The sequence below is a fragment of the Amphimedon queenslandica genome, unplaced genomic scaffold, assembly GCF_000090795.2.
Source record: "Amphimedon queenslandica unplaced genomic scaffold, v1.1 AMPQUscaffold_13482, whole genome shotgun sequence".
NCBI classification, from domain to species: Eukaryota; Metazoa; Porifera; class Demospongiae; order Haplosclerida; family Niphatidae; genus Amphimedon; species Amphimedon queenslandica.
The window spans coordinates 235,730-254,358 of record NW_003546282.1 but is presented as its reverse complement, the minus strand read 5'-3'; the positions used below and the strand labels follow the sequence as shown (position 1 = coordinate 254,358).

At 35.3% G+C, this 18,629-nt stretch overlaps 2 protein-coding genes across 2 annotated transcripts in view; one reads left to right on the top strand and one right to left on the bottom strand.

The window, feature by feature from the left end:
• Positions 1 to 1,180: 1,180 nt before the first annotated feature.
• LOC105311984 (sorting nexin-4-like) lies at positions 1,181 to 5,164 on the bottom strand. Its single transcript, XM_019994120.1, has 15 exons — positions 4,959 to 5,164; positions 4,763 to 4,886; positions 4,674 to 4,703; positions 4,324 to 4,410; positions 4,188 to 4,259; positions 4,031 to 4,075; positions 3,890 to 3,948; positions 3,685 to 3,757; positions 3,558 to 3,619; positions 3,399 to 3,464; positions 3,050 to 3,142; positions 2,887 to 2,986; positions 2,323 to 2,483; positions 2,115 to 2,229; positions 1,181 to 1,397 (listed from the first exon to the last, which is right to left on the bottom strand). Exons 1-15 carry the CDS (start codon positions 5,126 to 5,128, stop codon positions 1,347 to 1,349), a joined length of 1,308 nt encoding a protein of 435 aa, XP_019849679.1. The 5' UTR covers positions 5,129 to 5,164; the 3' UTR covers positions 1,181 to 1,346.
• LOC100635054 (proteasome subunit alpha type-2-like) overlaps positions 5,154 to 18,629 on the top strand; it is a 14,521-nt gene continuing 1,045 nt past the window's right edge. The window contains exons 1-8 of the mRNA XM_003384877.3: positions 5,154 to 5,257; positions 5,308 to 5,384; positions 6,878 to 6,951; positions 12,449 to 12,507; positions 12,795 to 12,917; positions 13,495 to 13,576; positions 13,939 to 14,012; positions 14,438 to 14,495. Coding sequence (XP_003384925.1) covers positions 5,220 to 5,257; positions 5,308 to 5,384; positions 6,878 to 6,951; positions 12,449 to 12,507; positions 12,795 to 12,917; positions 13,495 to 13,576; positions 13,939 to 14,012; positions 14,438 to 14,495 — 585 coding nt within the window. The 5' untranslated portion in view covers positions 5,154 to 5,219. The remainder of the gene's footprint in view (positions 5,258 to 5,307; positions 5,385 to 6,877; positions 6,952 to 12,448; positions 12,508 to 12,794; positions 12,918 to 13,494; positions 13,577 to 13,938; positions 14,013 to 14,437; positions 14,496 to 18,629) is intronic.

The window sequence follows — 18,629 nt, the reverse complement described above, 5'->3', positions numbered from 1 at the left end:
GGGGAACTAGACTTAAATATTTAAAATTCAATAATAATGAGGTTGAAATTATAGGATGTCTCATAATAGCCACATGCATTAAAGTACATGAAATGATGAATCAAAATCAAAGTCATTTAAAACTTTAATGCACTGTGTACACCAAAATGTCATCATATTATACGCTTTTTTTATATAATGAAAAGGCTTTAATTATGCTCACAGAACTTATGCTGTACATGCCGACCCACACAAGCTGTTGATTCTAAAAATAGAAGTAGCAGGAGATTAAGTTTGCTTAGTCGTTGACACAGAGATATCAGGCTTCTTTGGTTCCAGTAAATAAATAGCTGGAGTCACACAAAATGCTAAGGTGACATCATAGCCATTTTAATTAAATATTCCCAATCCAAATATAGCCACTGTCCATCAAAAAATCACCATCTTTGATCTATGAAGAACAAACAAAAACTATATTTATCATACTTGTGCAAAAATGCATAATAGAAATTAGCACTAGCATGACTATTTAGGTGCATGTACTTGTTTAGTCATATATATATATATATATATATATATATATGACTTGGTAATCGTGCAACAGAAGGTGTGATTCAGACAATGATCAACTGATCAGTATAGGTCTCATTCCAGCAGAACCAGTCAATACATCATGATCAATTATTAGAGGAGTAGAAAATAAATTTTTAATAGTTCATTCAATTAATGAAAAATGTGCTCGGGTATTTGATAATTTAGACTCAGTAAATAAAACTTAATTCGATAAAACATTAATTTAACATGATTAAATACTGATGCATGAAATACTTCATTTAAATAAATTAAATAATGCTTTCCTTTAACGAGATAATAAAGATAAGGCTACCGGTTAGTGTTTGATAAGAATGCATTTTGTGTATCAGCCATTTCTCCAGCCAAAGTTTCTTCATTAATAGAACTATCCGTTGAAAGAGACAGGTGCTGGAACTAAGACTAGACTACAGAGAGTCCTTGTTGGCACGAGGTAAGTAGGCAATGCCAATTCTGTGTGTGTGCTTTACAAGTGGCCTCTCATAATTAAAGGTTATAAAATAATGGCCGTATATGGTAGAACTTTGGTCTAAAATTAAATTCAACAATTTGGCTTGGTGTTTGACACAAATAATGCGCTAATTGGATTAAAATCCATAAGTCGAGATGGTTGGAATTTAAAACGAGATTCTTGCTTCAAAATAAATATTTTGTTATCACTCTTATTTACATACACATAAATAGAACAGGGGGCAGCCCGTTCTTAGAGTATAATAAAGTAAGCATATGCAAACATAAAATATAATAGCATTAACAAATTAAAACTAAAAACAAGTTCAATTCTCAGTCTCAAAACCGTCTTTTATTCTCTGCCACGTAGTCATGCCCTGAGAAGTAGAAAAAATATAAAATAAATTGTTTTCTAAAACAGTAGTTATACAAGAGGGACCAGAAACGTTATACAAATTCAATGTACAATCAAAATGGTACAAGATGTTAAACAAAAAAATCACGACAAAGACCGGAATAAAGGTATATATCTAGGTCCTCAAGTTTTGAAAAGTGTACAGCAAATGACAGCAGTAAGCAGCCAATAAGGACACCTGGACTGTGTACTTATAACACTTACAATAACCAACACTTTAACAACCAACAAACGAGTCCAACTGACTATCTTTAAGCGAGTCAAAAAACATTGATAGATGTACAAGGATATCCCACATGAGGGCCCAATGGTTATCATAACAATATTGACCACACGCTTAAAGAAAAACAAAAATATACTGAAGTATTGGTTTTATTTAGTTACATAAAGGATACAGCCCTGAGTCATGTCATGTGCCACAGGAACTCAACACTGTATGTATTATAAGAGGAAGGAATACAAAACTGGTTAGATCATGCTAAGATGTCACACTGAACTTGAGGCACTAAATCCTGCTATGAGTAATGATGACAGAGTCTAGTAAATCTTCTTGTGACAAAGTTCTAACCAACTGATACACATAAGCAAATTAAGAAATGTGCAATTGGTTGGATACCATACAACTGTTGATGGAGCAGCTGCAAATGCATGTACATGTACATGTAGTTTCGAGTCTTACTTTCTTGTGAATGTGAAGCTGGAGCTGAACATAATTTATCAGCATGCTACGGAAGTCACCAAACTTTTGATCATTGAAGTTTTCTAATTCTTGTAAAGCATCACGAGTGAACTCGCTAGAAAAGAGAAGGAAAGTAACATATAGAGACACGTGAAAATAACGAGAAGAGAGAGTGAAGAAAAATTAATGTCCTACTCCTACTACATACTCAAACTCTTTCTGTATGTCTGTGAGTGCTTCTTCAGCGTCAGTTAGTTCTCTCTCTGCAGTTGCTTTCTGTCCTTCGTACGAGATGTCCTCACCACGGAGACGAGCAGAGAGACTCTTAAATGAAAACTTCTTTCCGCCAGTCCCACCCTCTTCAGGGTTCTAACAATGCAACGTGATACATGAATAAGTGAACATTATCATCATAAGAATGTAGGTACTAGGTACAGTGTATGAATGTAACAAGCAAAAACCCATTAGTTCCATTGTCACAAAATCCGTGACAAGCAAAAACCCATTCGTTCCATTGTCACAAAATCCGTGACAAGCAAAAACCCATTCATTCCATTGTCATGAAATCCATGACAAGCAAAAAACCTGTGACTTTTGCCTGATTTTAGAGCAACTAATTCGTAAAAAGTCCATATTTAATTGGAACCAGCTCAAACTTTCTACGCAACATAAAACATGTCTCAATCTTAAAAGTGCAAAGTTTCATTACTAATTGATAGCAATTTTTTAATCTTAATCCTCATAAAATGTAATGCAAATTTCCCTGACTTACATTCTTCAGTAAAGTATTCCGTGATTCGGCTCTACTGGACACCAACTCCTCCGCCTTTTCCAGCTGCTTCTGCAGCACTTCATGCCGTCTAGTGAGTGACCTTAGTTAAAACATGAGTTAATTTCATGAAAAAATGGAATCCATAGTTTTTTTGACTACACACTTTAGGCTCTCAGAAAATCCAATGTACTCTTTAATTGGAAGATAAAAACGACTTTCCTCTTCATTAAAATAACTATCACTGGAATCTGCATAGCTATAAAAGGGGCGGGCAGCAAAAGAGAGAGAGAGAGACATTAAGTAAAAATGTACATCGAGAAGATCCAAAGATTATACAGCAATAAACAATGGGCTACAAAAAACTTAAACTATAAATTAAAAACTGCATTATAATAAACTAGTCTATAGCTATCATAATATCTCCTATAGCTATGCTTTCATAGAACCAATCAATGCAGATATATTAAAAGACATTAATTTTCACTGTGATATCGTGAGCTAGAGTCATTTACTTGTCAAGGCAACCTGAAGCAACTTGCAGTGGAGTACCTAGTTTATCTTCAACCAGACTCATCTCACTAGAGAGGGAGAGGAGAGAAAGGGAGGGAAAGTACAGGAAGAGTTTTTTTTAAAAGAACAAGATATCCATGTAGCTTTATCTTATAACTGACTTGAAGATTCTTCCATAATTACTGTGAACTTTATACAAAGATGTCATGGAAGAATTCAACTTCTAAAATACAATAAAATGTATTATGCACATGATGGAGCTATTTTTTTTTTAATTATGTGACTCACTTGTCTAATTTCAAGAATTGTTCTAAGAATAGTGTCAAGATCTGTAGCATATGCTTTAGCATCTTGGAAACGACTGGAAAATAAAAAAAAACAATAAAAATATCGACACACTAAGTCTTGTAGTAGCAAACTTAACACCAGTGAAATTTCATAACACTCGCAGTTCAGTCAAAACTCTGACGTAATGAAATAATCTAGAGCATACCTGTCTGGACCATGCTTAGAGAGTTGGAGAGATAACGACTGGAATAATGTCTCGCTGCCCTAAAGTGTGTGAACGGTAGAAGTAAAATGCATAAATTCTGCTATTCCATCAGTACAATAACACAAAATATTATTAAAATACTTTTCCATTGTAGCCACTTTGGAGCAACTTCTCTTTCCAACTGACCTATCACAAAAATAATTATAATTTTTCAACTTCTCATAATTATCAAGGTTATTTCAAATCAAAAATCCCTCCCACACACCCAGCTAATAAAAAACATGCCTAAAAAACTTACGGTTTTTAAAAACTCGTGAAACCACACATTCTTTGATAGAACTGGATGACGAGATATTCTAACTAAAAAAATCTTTCAAATAAATGATAAAAAAATTAAGTAAAAATTTTACAATACAATAACTACAATTTCCTACTTCTAGTGCATGCTGCCTCTGGAGAAGAAACTCAACGTCTTCGCCTGAGAAGGTGATCTTGTTCAGTAAATTGGCACTTCCCCTGATCTGTGTAAATATATTTCATCATATGCCGAAAATAATTAATTTGAGTAATATTAAAAATAAATTCTTTAATAGCAAACATGTATTTAGTACTTAGCAGAAAATGATGAAATCCAACACATTTATTATTATTCAGATAAAAGCAATCATTTTTAAATAACTCAATCTGTAAACATGTACATTGGAACGGATACAGTTGATGCTAAATTGCTAATTATGTGAAAATTGACACGAACAAAAAACACAACAACAACAAAAAACCTCACAGCTTTCTCCGGAAGTGGTGGCATCACAACCTAAAAATAATTAAAAATCATTGTCATTATAATAATAATTTTTTGTCCTTCCCACTCACGTGTGGGTAGACAAATTGCATAAAGTTTCTGAGCATCTCAAATTCACTGTAACGCCTCCAGGTCTCATAACGAGTCCGAGAGGAGGAGCTGGGCTCTGTCTCATCTCCATCAGTCTTTGACAAACTGAAAATAAACACAAATTGTTTTAATTAATAACAAACAGAGCTAAAATGTGGCTTGCTTCCAGGAGCTCACATGGCAAGTATTTTGTACGCGTAGTACTCCTCCTTGAAGCCGCTCCCGGTCTTCTTCTCGTAGCATTTTATGGATATGTTTACAAAGCGAAGGTCAGACACTGCTTGCTTGAAAGGAGGCGAGTCAATCTCTTGCCACGAAGAGCCCTCTGGGGTCTCCTCGGCAGCCATTTTAATGGGCGTGGTATAAGAGGCGGGGTCTTGTACTTCAAAATTTTACATGGCTTCCCGTCAAAAATTTTAAGACTTGCCTCGTGTAATCATGACAGAAAAATACAGTTTTAGTTTAACTACGTTCAGGTAAAGGGAGGGAAAAGAATAGCTGGTATTTTATCCTTCGTCTCTTCTAGTCCATCCGGTAAACTAGTGCAGATAGAATATGCTTTGCAAGCAGTGGCGAGTGGAGCTCCGTCTGTTGGAATTAAAGGTATTCTAATTAATGCCCATCATTAAGGGGGTAAAAATACAATTAAATTATGTCCATTCAACTGGTCTTCCCCTTTCTCTTCTGATGCATGAAGTTTTAGTGGTTCTTTATGTGATAAAAATTGGGGCGTTTTGGTTGATTTTGAAACTTGGTATTATGTTTTGTTAAATTAAAAATTAATTGAATCAACTCAAACTTCATGTGTTAAAAGCATGTCGAGTTACTTTTAAATTCGTAAAAAAATCCAAATTTGATTGGAATCAGCTCAAACCTTCTACACAACATAAGTACATGTATATGCATCAGAAAACATTATTAAAATGGAGAATTCTCTCCTTTTCATTTTTGACAAAATTTGGCCCGAGACCATGTACTATAGTACAGGGACTTTGGCCCAATTTTGGAGCAACTTTAAAAATTCATAAAAAATCCAATTTTGATCGGAATCAACTCAAACTTTCTACGCAACATAAGTACATGTATATGCATCAGAAAACATAATAAAAATGGAAAATTCTCTCCTTTCCAATTTGGCAAAATTTGGCCTGAGACCATGTACTATAGTACAGGGACTTTGACCTGATTTTGGAGCAACTTTAAAAAGTCATTAATTAAAAATCTAATTATGATTGAAATTGACACGATACACGTACATGTATCCATATCCTGTACATTTGGTTCATTAGTCCGAGGGTCAGTTTCTAATGCATCAATAAATTGACCTTTAGGACACATCAGAGCTTGAACCACTGACCTCACTCTCTATTTAATTATCATTGATTTGTTTATTTTTTTAACATTCAATGGAATGTGTAACCTCTTTCCACAGCATATCATTTTTAATGCTACATGTACATGTACATGTACATGTACATGTACATGTATGCATGTACATGTACATATCTAATCTTTTGCCTCTAGGGCTTAATTCAACACCTACATGAATTACACACATCTTTATGATCCAATTAACCGATTGGCTCTATTGTTAATACTTCCTAGGAGAAGTGTTGTGTCACCTGCCTCTAATGGCATCTGTTTATATATGGTTGACACTTGATTTATCATAAATTAATAATGTGGGCCTATACCCTCTGATCCATTATACCCTTTGGTCTCAATTAGTTACATCATCAGCAACCTTGTACATTGTGTTACATGTAGTTTATAGGTAAATGTACACATTCTTTGTAAGCTTCCAGTTAGTTTATGAGCTAACAGTATCTAACAGTATTTTCTTACAATCGATATGCAGTTACTGTATGATATCAGTTGTGATTGTCACACAGGTACATATACTGCACTCTTAATTCTGCTGCACTTATACATACAGCGGTTATTCTGCTGACTATAATGATGCCTCTATTTAAATGCACAGCTGCACCGTTTTATATATAATTGACGTAATTTGGAAATGGATGATACTAATGCTATATTGACTCGTAGTGTTCTACTGTACATTTATCGATTTTTTTTTTCATTATTTTTTTTAGCAAAGAATGGAATTGTCATTGCTGTAGAGAAGAAGCAAAAGTCACCACTGTATGAGAATCATTCAATCAACAAGGTCTGTCTGTCTGTGTGCGTGTATCTTTAACTTTAGGTGCATGTAGATGTATTTGTGTCTGTAGAAATTAACTTTAAGTATTATGAATGCATCTAACTCTTGCTTATCAGCTGGCCCAAATCTGCACCCCTCCCCCCCCCTCTCTCTCTCTCTCTCTCCGTGTTTGGATGACAGCTAGTTGCTGGTATGACAGTCATTGTCTAGTGATAGGTTGGAATTGTTATGTGATATCGTTAGAAACTTACAATAACAGCCCTGAAAGGGACCAAAGGCTATAATGTACAATATTATTGACACATAATGAGATGATATCACCGCACCAGTTTAATAGTTATCACTGAACCATGCTGCCTGATTCAATTACATGTACACTGAGCAGTCTCTCACCATTAGCCACCACAGCAGCAGCAGAGTACAATGCTCACAATGCAACTATATAAGAGATGTACTATTACAGTGAATATCTGTACATGTAAGCATGTTTTTGCTGCATGTAATACACGCTAAACATGTGTGGACTGTAATTCGCAGTAAAAGATTATTACTAGAAAGATTGCTAGTTTGACTGAGCCATTGTCTATCGAATCAAAATAATTATACCTTTGCTTGTGTAGTGCTATCATTATCGGCTTATGTTTAGTAGACATGAACTGAATCAGTAAAACATTAATTTGGAAATGAATTATATAATTCTCTTATTATAGTCAGTAATAGTTTAAGTTCCGCTGGATTGAGTACTGTTCATGCAACTTACAAGTTGATCATTTCATTAATGATGATAGTCCTGCCAGTCAGGTGGCCACTTTTGTTGGCTTAACGTTACATGTGTATATACATGTACATGAGTCCGTGTATACTGTGTCCCAACTGAGGAAGTGGAAATGTCTATAGGCTAGAATGAAGCACATTATTATTATTCTTACATAATGCTCAGTTGTGCTTCCATTAACCAGAGACTGTTGTAGGAACTGTATATAGCTAGGTGTAATATGCCACCTGTGTTATGTAATGTTAGGTATGTATTTGTTTATAAATACTTTATTTTGTCAGGGTCACCCCTGACCCGGTCCTGATAACAATCATATCATCTGTTTAACAGATGAAAGAGAGCTGGCTTCCATGATTGATATCCATAAATGAATTGTCATTAGATTAGGAAATATAGTCTTGAGTTTAATTAGTGGAAGTGATGTGTCGTTATATTACATAATTTGTTAGGGGGATTTTAGCGGATTTGACAATTAGATATTTGTGCTCATGCTCAGTATTGACTGTTATTAATATTTCCTTTGTTTACTGGTCTGTCTACTCTAGTTTGTTTATTATTTTTATTGTATTATTTTAAGGTAATCTAAAAGGATTATTATTATCATCCCTTCAACAATTTCATGTATTTTATTTAAAAATGAATTTATAATGTAGCTTAAATGTTAATATAAGCCAGTCATAGCATTTCTGAATGCCATATACATGTACGTTCAAATTTTCGAGTGTTTAAAATTTCATATTTTGAATGAAATGTGCTCAAAAGTTAATATTCATGTGAGCTAATTTTCGTGTTCTGGCCACAGTCTACATGCAATAGAATGGGATTAGAGGTGGTTTAAATTTGTGGATTTAAGGTGAGCACGAAAATAACGAAAATCAACACACCACGAAAATTACTGCGTATACATGTAGTACTAAAAATTAATAAATTATCTTCTGGCTGTTATACCATAGGTCGGGATATATTTGCGGCTGCAATTATTCGCGGTCATAAAAAATTTCAATTAAAAACCATGGAAACCGAGGTGTTATTTTAATTGAAAATGGCGCGATAGTGAAGAAAAGCACCTTGCTGCAGTGTTCTTGAGCTCTTGTTCTTCTTGTGTCACTAAGCCTTGGGCTCTTTGGAACTGCTTTACCGGTTCTTTTCAGAACTCGTGCCTCGCCGTATTTTGGGACTCTCCACCTATTCTAGTTAGTGTTTATTGACTTGGGCGTGGTTTATTATCACCAGCACACGGACCAGCAACAATTTGCAGCAAAGAGGCTGAAAGAGCTCAGAGGTAGCGGTCCATACAAGAAGTTAACAGATAGAGAAGGACTCGCTATTGGTGAATGGCTCCACTATAGCTGCTAAAGAACAGATGAATAGCTGAACACTAAACACGTGGTCTTAATTGTCATAGCAATGCTCTAACAGTTTCCATGGTTTTTAATTGAATTTTTTATGACCGCGAATAATTGCAGCCGCGAATATATCCCGACCTACGGTAGCTATAGCCAGTTATATTTAGGAGTTCCATATTTTGCAATTTAAAAATACGCTTTACATTATTGACACCTTAATTTTGATTGATTGAACGAAATATAAAACCCAGAGAACTGGCTATGCATGCTTACACATACACCGTAAGTACAGTATAACATCGATTATCCGGACCCCTTTGTCCATCAGGTGGTCCGGATGGGTCCGGATAAGTGAAAAGTCCGGATAATTGAAATTACCTTCAAAACCTTCATATACTTACTCCAAAGAAAAGCTTGAGCCTTAATCAGCCATAAGGAGGCTAAATCCAAGCCTTGTTACTAGTAGGAAGCCATTAATCAGCAGCATTCCAGTGCTAAACAAGCTACTTTGTGTAGAAAGCAGCCATTTTATAATACCATATACTCTAATTAAGTGAATTTAAGGCACCACGTGGTCACTTCCGGTCATGATTTCAGAGTCCGGATAATCGAGGATCCGGATAATCGAGGTCCAGATAATTGAGGTTATACTGTACAGCTGCTCGGCCCACTACTAAGATGAGAAAGCATCTGTATGTATGTATGCACGGGCATCATGATAGGGTCGTCTAACTATTATTAAAGTTAAATAGCCTAATCTTCATTGAAAGTGGGTGTGGTCACAATGAATAAATGACGGCTATCAGCAACTTTGAGCTTATTTGCAGCAAAAGGTCAGCAAGATAAGATTGAACTGCTGTCCAAAGACTTCCCTAGCAAGAAGAAAGGTTAGAAAAGCATATATAAAACCTTTTTTCTTGATATAAAGGACTTTGATAAGTTGAATGCTGCAAGTGAGAAAGCTGCATGCAGCTGCTAGGCTGCATAATGAGATCTGTTCTAGGTGATGCTTCTAAGTTCTCTACTAGGTTAACAAAGCAGATGTAAAATCTTCTTTAAATGTGATTTGTTCAGTGACTGCTTCAAACTATAATCAATATAACTTTAATTGCTGCAGAAATTGCTTTGCTTGCTCAGACATTTAGATCGTACAGCACATAATCTGCAGCTTGCTTAGGCTCGCCCCTTTGATCTACATTCGTCTAGTACAATAGCTATTTCTGGAATGCACTGTGCATGACATCTATAGTCATGTTTGTCAGATTATCTTCATCACTATCTTAGCTACCTCACTGTACTGTAAACCTAACAGTCTTTATCAGTCAAAGTCTCATGATTTGAGTACCTCAGGTTATCCCATCCTAATATACCATACTAGTCAAAAACTTCCTATTTCCAAATCGTCTTTCATTATGCACTTGAAGGCATGTGATAAGGTAGTATTAATGGTCGCTTGCTTCCGCTGACTGGAGTGATCCGATTATCTATTTTTGACACTTGCACGTGTTCTTGGATATGATATCAATCCCAGCTCTTAAGACAATACACATTGTGATAGACTGGAAATCAGTACCTGATTTATATGTACATGTGTACATATATATACACTGTAGGTGTGTATACAGTTCATGTTTTGTAACCTGATTCTGCACTATAGCTGGCCTCTTCCTTCCTCACAGTCTTACATATTTACATGTACATATATTTCACTGGATATAGTTCCAGTACTGACATGTGACCTGTCTCTAATAAACATCCAGTTATCTGGCTTAGATCAACCCACTATAGCAGGCATAGCTTACATGCATCATGATTATAATTTTTATATAAGGCAGGATCAGGATGTGACATATTGTGTGATATTTATTACCTGAAGGACATGAACCCATTCATATGCCTGTAAATAGCCTGCACTGAATCCTCCTAGTATCAAAATTATTTCATTTAATGTTTCAATAATATCCTGTTGGTTGCATGCGACCTTATATGGTATAGTAGTAATAATTATTAATAACTATATTTAGTAACATGTATACATGCATACTTTCGTAAGTATGTAACTAAATGCAATTAATGAAAAATGTGCAATCAGTAGTATATACATGTAAGCCACGCGTCCGAAGAATGAAACAAATTGAGCTGATATTAGTATACTATCAACCTTCCTTTATTAAATGTAATTCCCCTTTAATATTTCTAGGTATAATGGTATGTAGTCATGCACTCTTTACTATTGCACATGCAGTCAAATGAGAGTCACAATTAAGATACACACACGTGTTGCTGGTAGTTTCTCATCTGGAGAATGCAAGAGCATTTTTAAGTCTATTTATAGTCAATAATTCAATTGATTTTTATCCATCAACACTTCTGGTATGTTGGATAACATTCTGGTAAAATCTTGCTTAGATCTTCCTTGGAATTTCCTAGTGGTAAAATCCACTACTCCTAATTATTATACTGTTTGAAACCTTAGATCTTCAGACCTACTACAACAACCAAATACAGGCATAACTTTAATAATATTAGTGTGACATAATGTTAATATTTTAACTATTAATATCCTGACAGGGATTGAGTTGAGACTGAGATCACAGTACTGTGCTAATATACTTACATCTATATGTGCATCTCCTCTGTCTGTGTGTTACATCCTGTTACTCCATATATATATGTCATATCCTTAAAGCCACTCACTGACATAATCTAATCTCTATTTGTATTGAACGCACACACAGACACACCCACACCCACACACAAACATGCCTCACAGATCGACCATGTACATGTACTTATGTCTTATATTTTTTATTTCTTATTTAATAGCAGAGTCATTTGGTGTGTGTGGTGAAGCCTCTTAGTCTGTACATGTTCAGTATGTACCTTCACTAGAAATTTCAATACTTCCATGTCACACTATATATTAGTATCATTAATTGTGTTATATTTATATTGCCGAACATTACTTCCAATATTCCATGTACACGTACAACCTGAAAAAGACATATATGGTGATACTAGCTATAGTACCGCACATGCCATTCCCATTATATGGCCTAACATTGAAATCATTGTATACACGTATACGTGATGATTTGTCTATAGGCTATTTTACAGTGTATTTCGATTGCATAATTAATGATGTGTCCTCCCTATTGTGGTCTGGTTCTGATTGTTTTTGTTCCTTGATTCAATTACATATTCGTCGGCTTATGATGTACATGTATCACATATCTGAGCTCAACCGGGCTCTGGCTATTGTAGTGATACCTGTTGTATTTACATGTACATGAAAGGGAGCTCTTAATTCATTCTTTCTTTGTTTAAATCTCTTTTTTAAGGAAATATTTATCATTTCAATGCTGACTGTGTCTTTTTGTAGGTCGAGCCAATTAATTCTAAGATTGGAATGGTGTACAGTGGAATGGGGCCAGACTTTAGGCTAGTACAGTATATGTATAGACACAAATGCACATGTACATGTACATACATACTTTTATTCACCTGGCATTAGCACTATATAGCTGATGCAGTAGTTAGGACAATGTTTAATGAAGTATACAGTATGCCCTTCATTATGCAGCTGCTTCATGTAAGCTTGAAATAAGATTTGTTTGATTTAGAGGGTGTACTTTTAAGTGTTGGATGTGGTTAAGTTTTTAAATTCAGTTTCTATTGCTGTTTGTAGAATATTTGTCTCTTTTAATAATGCTTTATTGTATTTTTAGATTACTGGTACGTAAAGCAAGGAAGATTGCAGTAAAATACGAGTATACTTATCATGAGTCAATACCAGTCTCACAGCTGGTCCAAAAGGTGGCAGCTGTAATGCAAGAATACACTCAATCAGGGTAAGAGAGAGAGAGGGGGAGGGAGAGAGGAATGAGTGTTTATTGGTTATGGGGAGACACAGAGAGAGAGGGAGTGGTAGCAAAGTTCACTGTGTTGGGTGGGTGGGGGAATATATATTCCTGAACTCCTTATTATGATTACACCATAATGAGTGATATCTTATATCTAAGCCTTTTACTCCTTGTGGCAAACTCAGAGGATGTTTTGGCTATGATTGTATGTGTGTTAAATGAGGCGTGGTGTTTTATTTCTCAGCATAGCTATGTTCTGATGACATTCCTACATAAAATGGCTCTTCTTTGATAGCCCACATCATGATTATATACATATGTACATCTATACAAGTCTAGACTATCATTGTACCTTTACTGACCCATTCATTATAATTGTCTTAGAAACTTCTCTCTTCCTCTCTCCCTCTCTCTCTGATCTTTCATTGCTAATTGAACTTTTTTGTGAAGCGAGTGAACTTTTACTTCAATTCAATTTAGTTTTTGGATTTATAATTGTCTATCTCACTCTGCTATTGTTATACACACTCATTATTCATTGCATCTACATTTGTATCTGCTATAGGGGAGTAAGACCATTTGGTGTCTCATTACTAATTGCTGGCTTTGATGAGGATAAACCTTACCTTTATCAATGTGATCCATCCGTGAGTTCTTAGTACATTTATACACGTACATGTACTGTTAATGCCTTTAAAATGCATGGAATTTCAATTGAGCTTTGAGGGGATTTTTAGGAAAGTTCTAAATGACATTAATACACATGTACACGTGTGTAACTCATCAAAACCTTTATCAACTGAGCCTGTAAAGTACATGTACTTGTAACACATGTACATGTACGTGTACATGCCAAATGGGATGTAGTTTTACTGCTTCATGTATTTGAGGGTGAGTTTTTGTATTGATGTGTGTAACAGTGTAGTTTTTGTCCATGTAGTGGTAGATAGAGTACGTGTACATTTGTAGCAGTACATGTAAAGGTCAGTTTATTGTTGATGTATCCTAGGGGGCGTATTTTGCATGGAAGGCGACTGCAATGGGAAAGAACTACATCAATGGAAAGACATTTCTTGAGAAAAGGTGAGTATTGTGTGGTTACTAATGATAATAATAATAGTAGTAAATAATAGCTGGGATCATAATGCTTTGATTAATTATGATTATAACCCTCTTGTCATCTTACTCATGAAACTTATGCTAATTGTTACGATAATTAACTTTAATTTGTTACTATAATTAGATCTTGAGATCATCATGATCCTTGATCTAATCCTCTTGACCTGCTCTTTTCTCATGCTTTTGTGCTAAGCAAGAAATGCTGCACTTGCATCCAATAGTACATGTACCTTTTAGTATGTACATGTGTGAATGGGTCTATGGGTTTTATTACTTTATAAGACAGTGTTCTTGATTCTTGTTTCTAATGTACACTATTATTATTATTATTATTATTATTATTATTATTATTATTATTATTATTATTATATTTTTGTTGTTGTTATTAGATACAATGATGACCTTGAGATTGATGATGCAGTCCATACAGCCATACTCACACTAAAGGTATCCCTAATCTTATGTACACCCCCACACTGATTGATAGTTATTATATAACCTGTTACTATAACATATTTTGAGATCACGCCCTCACAACTTCAGATTTACTAGTTGAACACTTTCACGTGTAAAAACATGGGTCTGTAACAGGGAAAGATGCTTTACTCTTAGTTGCAAAACATGATCATTTCAGTAAAAGTAGTAGTTACTTTGTACTAACTGTACAAGTACTGTACGTGTTAATGCAAGTCATGCTGTGCTGGTCACTGTTCAGCTATTAGGTTACATTATGATGTACTTGCTCAGGCTTGTTTCTGAAATATTCCACATTAATTATGTTCCGTTATTCAATCACTCGTATATTTGTCTGTCTCTGTCTGTGTGTGTCTGTATTTCATGCTTCACGTGAGTATGTGTTGTATCTTGGCATTAGTGGATGTAGGTATTCTGTTACAACTCGGATTGACAAATTTATTTGTGTTTCATCCATTGCAAAGAGGTCGGGTACACTTGCCACATGTCACATTTCATTCACAGCGTAATGTTCTCACTAGCAAGCTCATTCTACTGTGTATTGCTTAACAGGAAGGCCACGCCATACGTCATCTTACATGATACAATGTAACAGTACAATTAAATGAGGGTTTTATGTATTCCCTTTAATAGGATCAGGTTTATCCTACATCCTCAATTAGATATAAATATATTTGTGTTTGCCCCATTGTTAAGATCTGTCTATTCATGTTTTAAAAGAACTTCGTCTCATGGTCACACTGAAATCATTAATACAGCAGACCTACCACAAGTTCCTATCTATCCTACAAGTCCTTATATAGCTGCCATTGGAGGAGAAGGATTAGGAATCTTGCCTTCTAATTCTTAAGTTTTTTCTTCCCATATTGCAGACAGTCATTTTTTATTCATTTACATGTACATTTTATAAGTATATCGACTCCTTTCACTTAAAATTGGCTGCTACAGATAGTTGAGGGTTGCTTTCATGACTTCTGCATGTGTTAGTGGTTTATGATATGTGTACAGTTATACACATTAATGATAATTATTACTATTGTTCATTATAATGTCACTGATTATAATTGATGATAGGGTCAGTGTCTACTTTATTAACATATTAATCAGAAATCTGTAATTGATAGCCTTTATGGTAGTATTTACTTGTAGATACTCATGCTTCTTCCTCCTTGTTAATTCCCCTTTTCTTTCTCCTCATCCTCCCTCCCCCTCCTCTCTCTCTCTCTCTCTTTTCCTATGCTGTATTAGGACAGCTAGTATACACTTGTTGCGTGCCCTTTTAACTTATGTATAGTGTTATTATTAACTTCCATGGCACAGGTGAGATTTTGAAGAAAAGCATGCCTCTGTAAATTCCCCCTTTCATTATTACATGCTCTGGTGTCCTATGGTCTGTATCCATAGTAACAAAGAGATGAGTAAATGTCTGTCCACATGCCAGGCTGACCACTAGCATACAAACGTTGTGCAAGTTCTATTGTATTGTGTGCCTTCTTGTCTTCTTGTCTTCTTGTTTGGTTTCATTTCTGATAGTGCATGAGATCAGTCTAAATGACAGCATTCCTGGTTGCTCCTCCAGAATGTACATGTACATGTACTTTTATCATTGTATAATGACTCTCCATAATGTATCATTGTGGTTTGTTGTACACACGTGTGTGCTGGTGTGTAATTCTGCTTTTAAGAGGATATTTGTTTCATTGCACTTTTGTAGTAGTAGCTTTGGAGTGAGTGCAAGGTAAAGAAGTATCATAAGTGAGATATGTCATCTTTACTTGGACCACATGTTAAAAGAATGATGAGAATTGTTATGCACACGCGAGCACAAGTCTGAATGACTTGATGACCACTCTAAACCTCTCATTGTATCCTCTCCTTTTATCTTTTGTTTATTTGAAATTGTTTGATTTTAGTTGTAAATATTAAAAGTATGTTTTCACTCAGCGAAACCTCTGTATTGGGCCCATACTGATATCATGCCTTCAATAGAGTGACAATAGCCCTCACTGTAGAGCCTTGTACTAACTCTATACTGTAGAGGTGTCCTTTATAAGCCTATTTCAGAGGCAACCAGAGTCTGTACATGTACATTGTATAATGCAGTTAAAAGTTGCACAATGTATATACTGTCCAAAATTTTGTGGATTGTTGAAGTTATGCTAATGTGTCCCACATAGATTTTGAGGTATTTGGAGTATTTGTGCTAGCAAAGTAACGTCTCTGCTGGATATGTGTAGCAGGAAATGCTTCAAGTGCTTCAAAGACTCTTTATGCTAAGACTCTCTTTTAATGTAGATCCTTTATAACTTGAAGTGCATCCTGTGACAGTGGTAACTTAATACCAATTTTTATTGAATTGTCTGTCGTATATCTACCTCATTAGTCATTACAGTCTGTGGCTCTAATTTTCTTGTCGCCATCATTTATGTCACATCCTCCACATCTGGGTTCACCGGAAATCCTCTCTTTTCTACTGACTAAAATAGTTCATTGTGTCTTTATAAGCACTCTTGCTGCTTCCGTTATGCAAATAAATGCGGAAGTCTGATCCATGCACTCTATAGTTTTAAAGTTAACTTTGTTACCATCAATGTTCTTGCTATGGTTGTTTGTGTTTCTTCATTGCTTCACGTCCTCTCTCTCTCTTCCTTTCTTTCTTCTCATTTCTCCCTTTTATTGTTCCTTCAATCAATACATTATTATCATTATAATGTTTACGCTGTTATTGTTGCTGCATTCTTAATGCTTCATATTACTAGGACTGCAACCGGATTTATTGTACTTATATAAACAATCACATGCCTTAACATTTTACCCCTGAGCAGTGATAGTATGTCGGCAGAGGTTGTGGAATGTGAATTGGAATTAAAAGTTTACTATCTTACCTAAATAAGAGATTAGCTATGCTTTGTTGTTGTGGTTTTTTATTGTAAATTGTAACTGGTATTGCTACCATTGCTTTCCTCTGGACTGTTAAAGTACAAATGGAACACTTCTGATTAACATGTTTACAAACTAACTCCTTGAGTCCTTGGTACCCCCACCCCACCCCTACGCTAGCGTGGCAAATCCAATCATAAACGTGCTCATTTTTAAATATATTTTTTTGATTTCATAATCTTTTTAGACCATGCGCCTAGCTTTAAACTATTTCTGTTCAAGCCACAGACCAAATTGGACTATACGTTGAGTTCTTTTGCTAGTACCTGACGTCCTGTATACCTGGAATCATGCATGTATATAACGTACATACATGTACATGTACATGTACATGTGCATGTGCATGTGCATGCAGCAATAATAATACGACAGAGGAACTGCATGATAATATATTATGTACATATATGTACGTTTGTTGCTACTCTTTTTTGTACATGAACTAATCCAGTGATCTCATTGTCAGTATGTATGTGTGTGAATAGTATATGTGCCTTTAGTTCTATAATGTTCCCACATTATAAGAATTCCAGCTGTTTGTGTGTGATTCCCACCCACAGACATCAGTGTGATTCTACTGAAGTGACTATTTCATTTTCATATATCAGAATTCCTTTTTTGTCAATAGTTTGGGCATTATTTTGAAGGATTTCACCTAACAAATCTCACCCATTCTCTGTATTGGTATCATAGTCTATTCAGGCCTGGTTATAGATCACATGAAAACAGTTAAAAAAACAGCTTTGGTTTCATGCCAAATTTCCAACAGATCAAAATATCACCATTTTTACCTTGTCTTGATGCATGTAACCAAGAATTACTCAGAAGTTTGATGCTGGCATTCTTTCACAATTGTTAGCTGAGATCATTTACTATTATTTGCATATCTCAGGAATCCAGGCAGACAGCTCTAAGCCATAATTAGTATTAAAAACCCGAATCCTAGTCAGTGCTTCACACAGGCATGCTCAACATTCCTTTTGTTGCTGTCAGTTCTAGTTGTGATCTATGCATAATGTTGTTTGGGTGTTCTCTTCTGTTATGGATGGTACATGGTGCATAAAAATCCCTGGATGTTCTTTTCTCAGTGTGCAATCCTTTATTGCTTATGTGTCTTAACACTCTGTGTGTGTGTGTGTGTGTGTGTGTGTGTGTGTGTCTGTGTGTGTG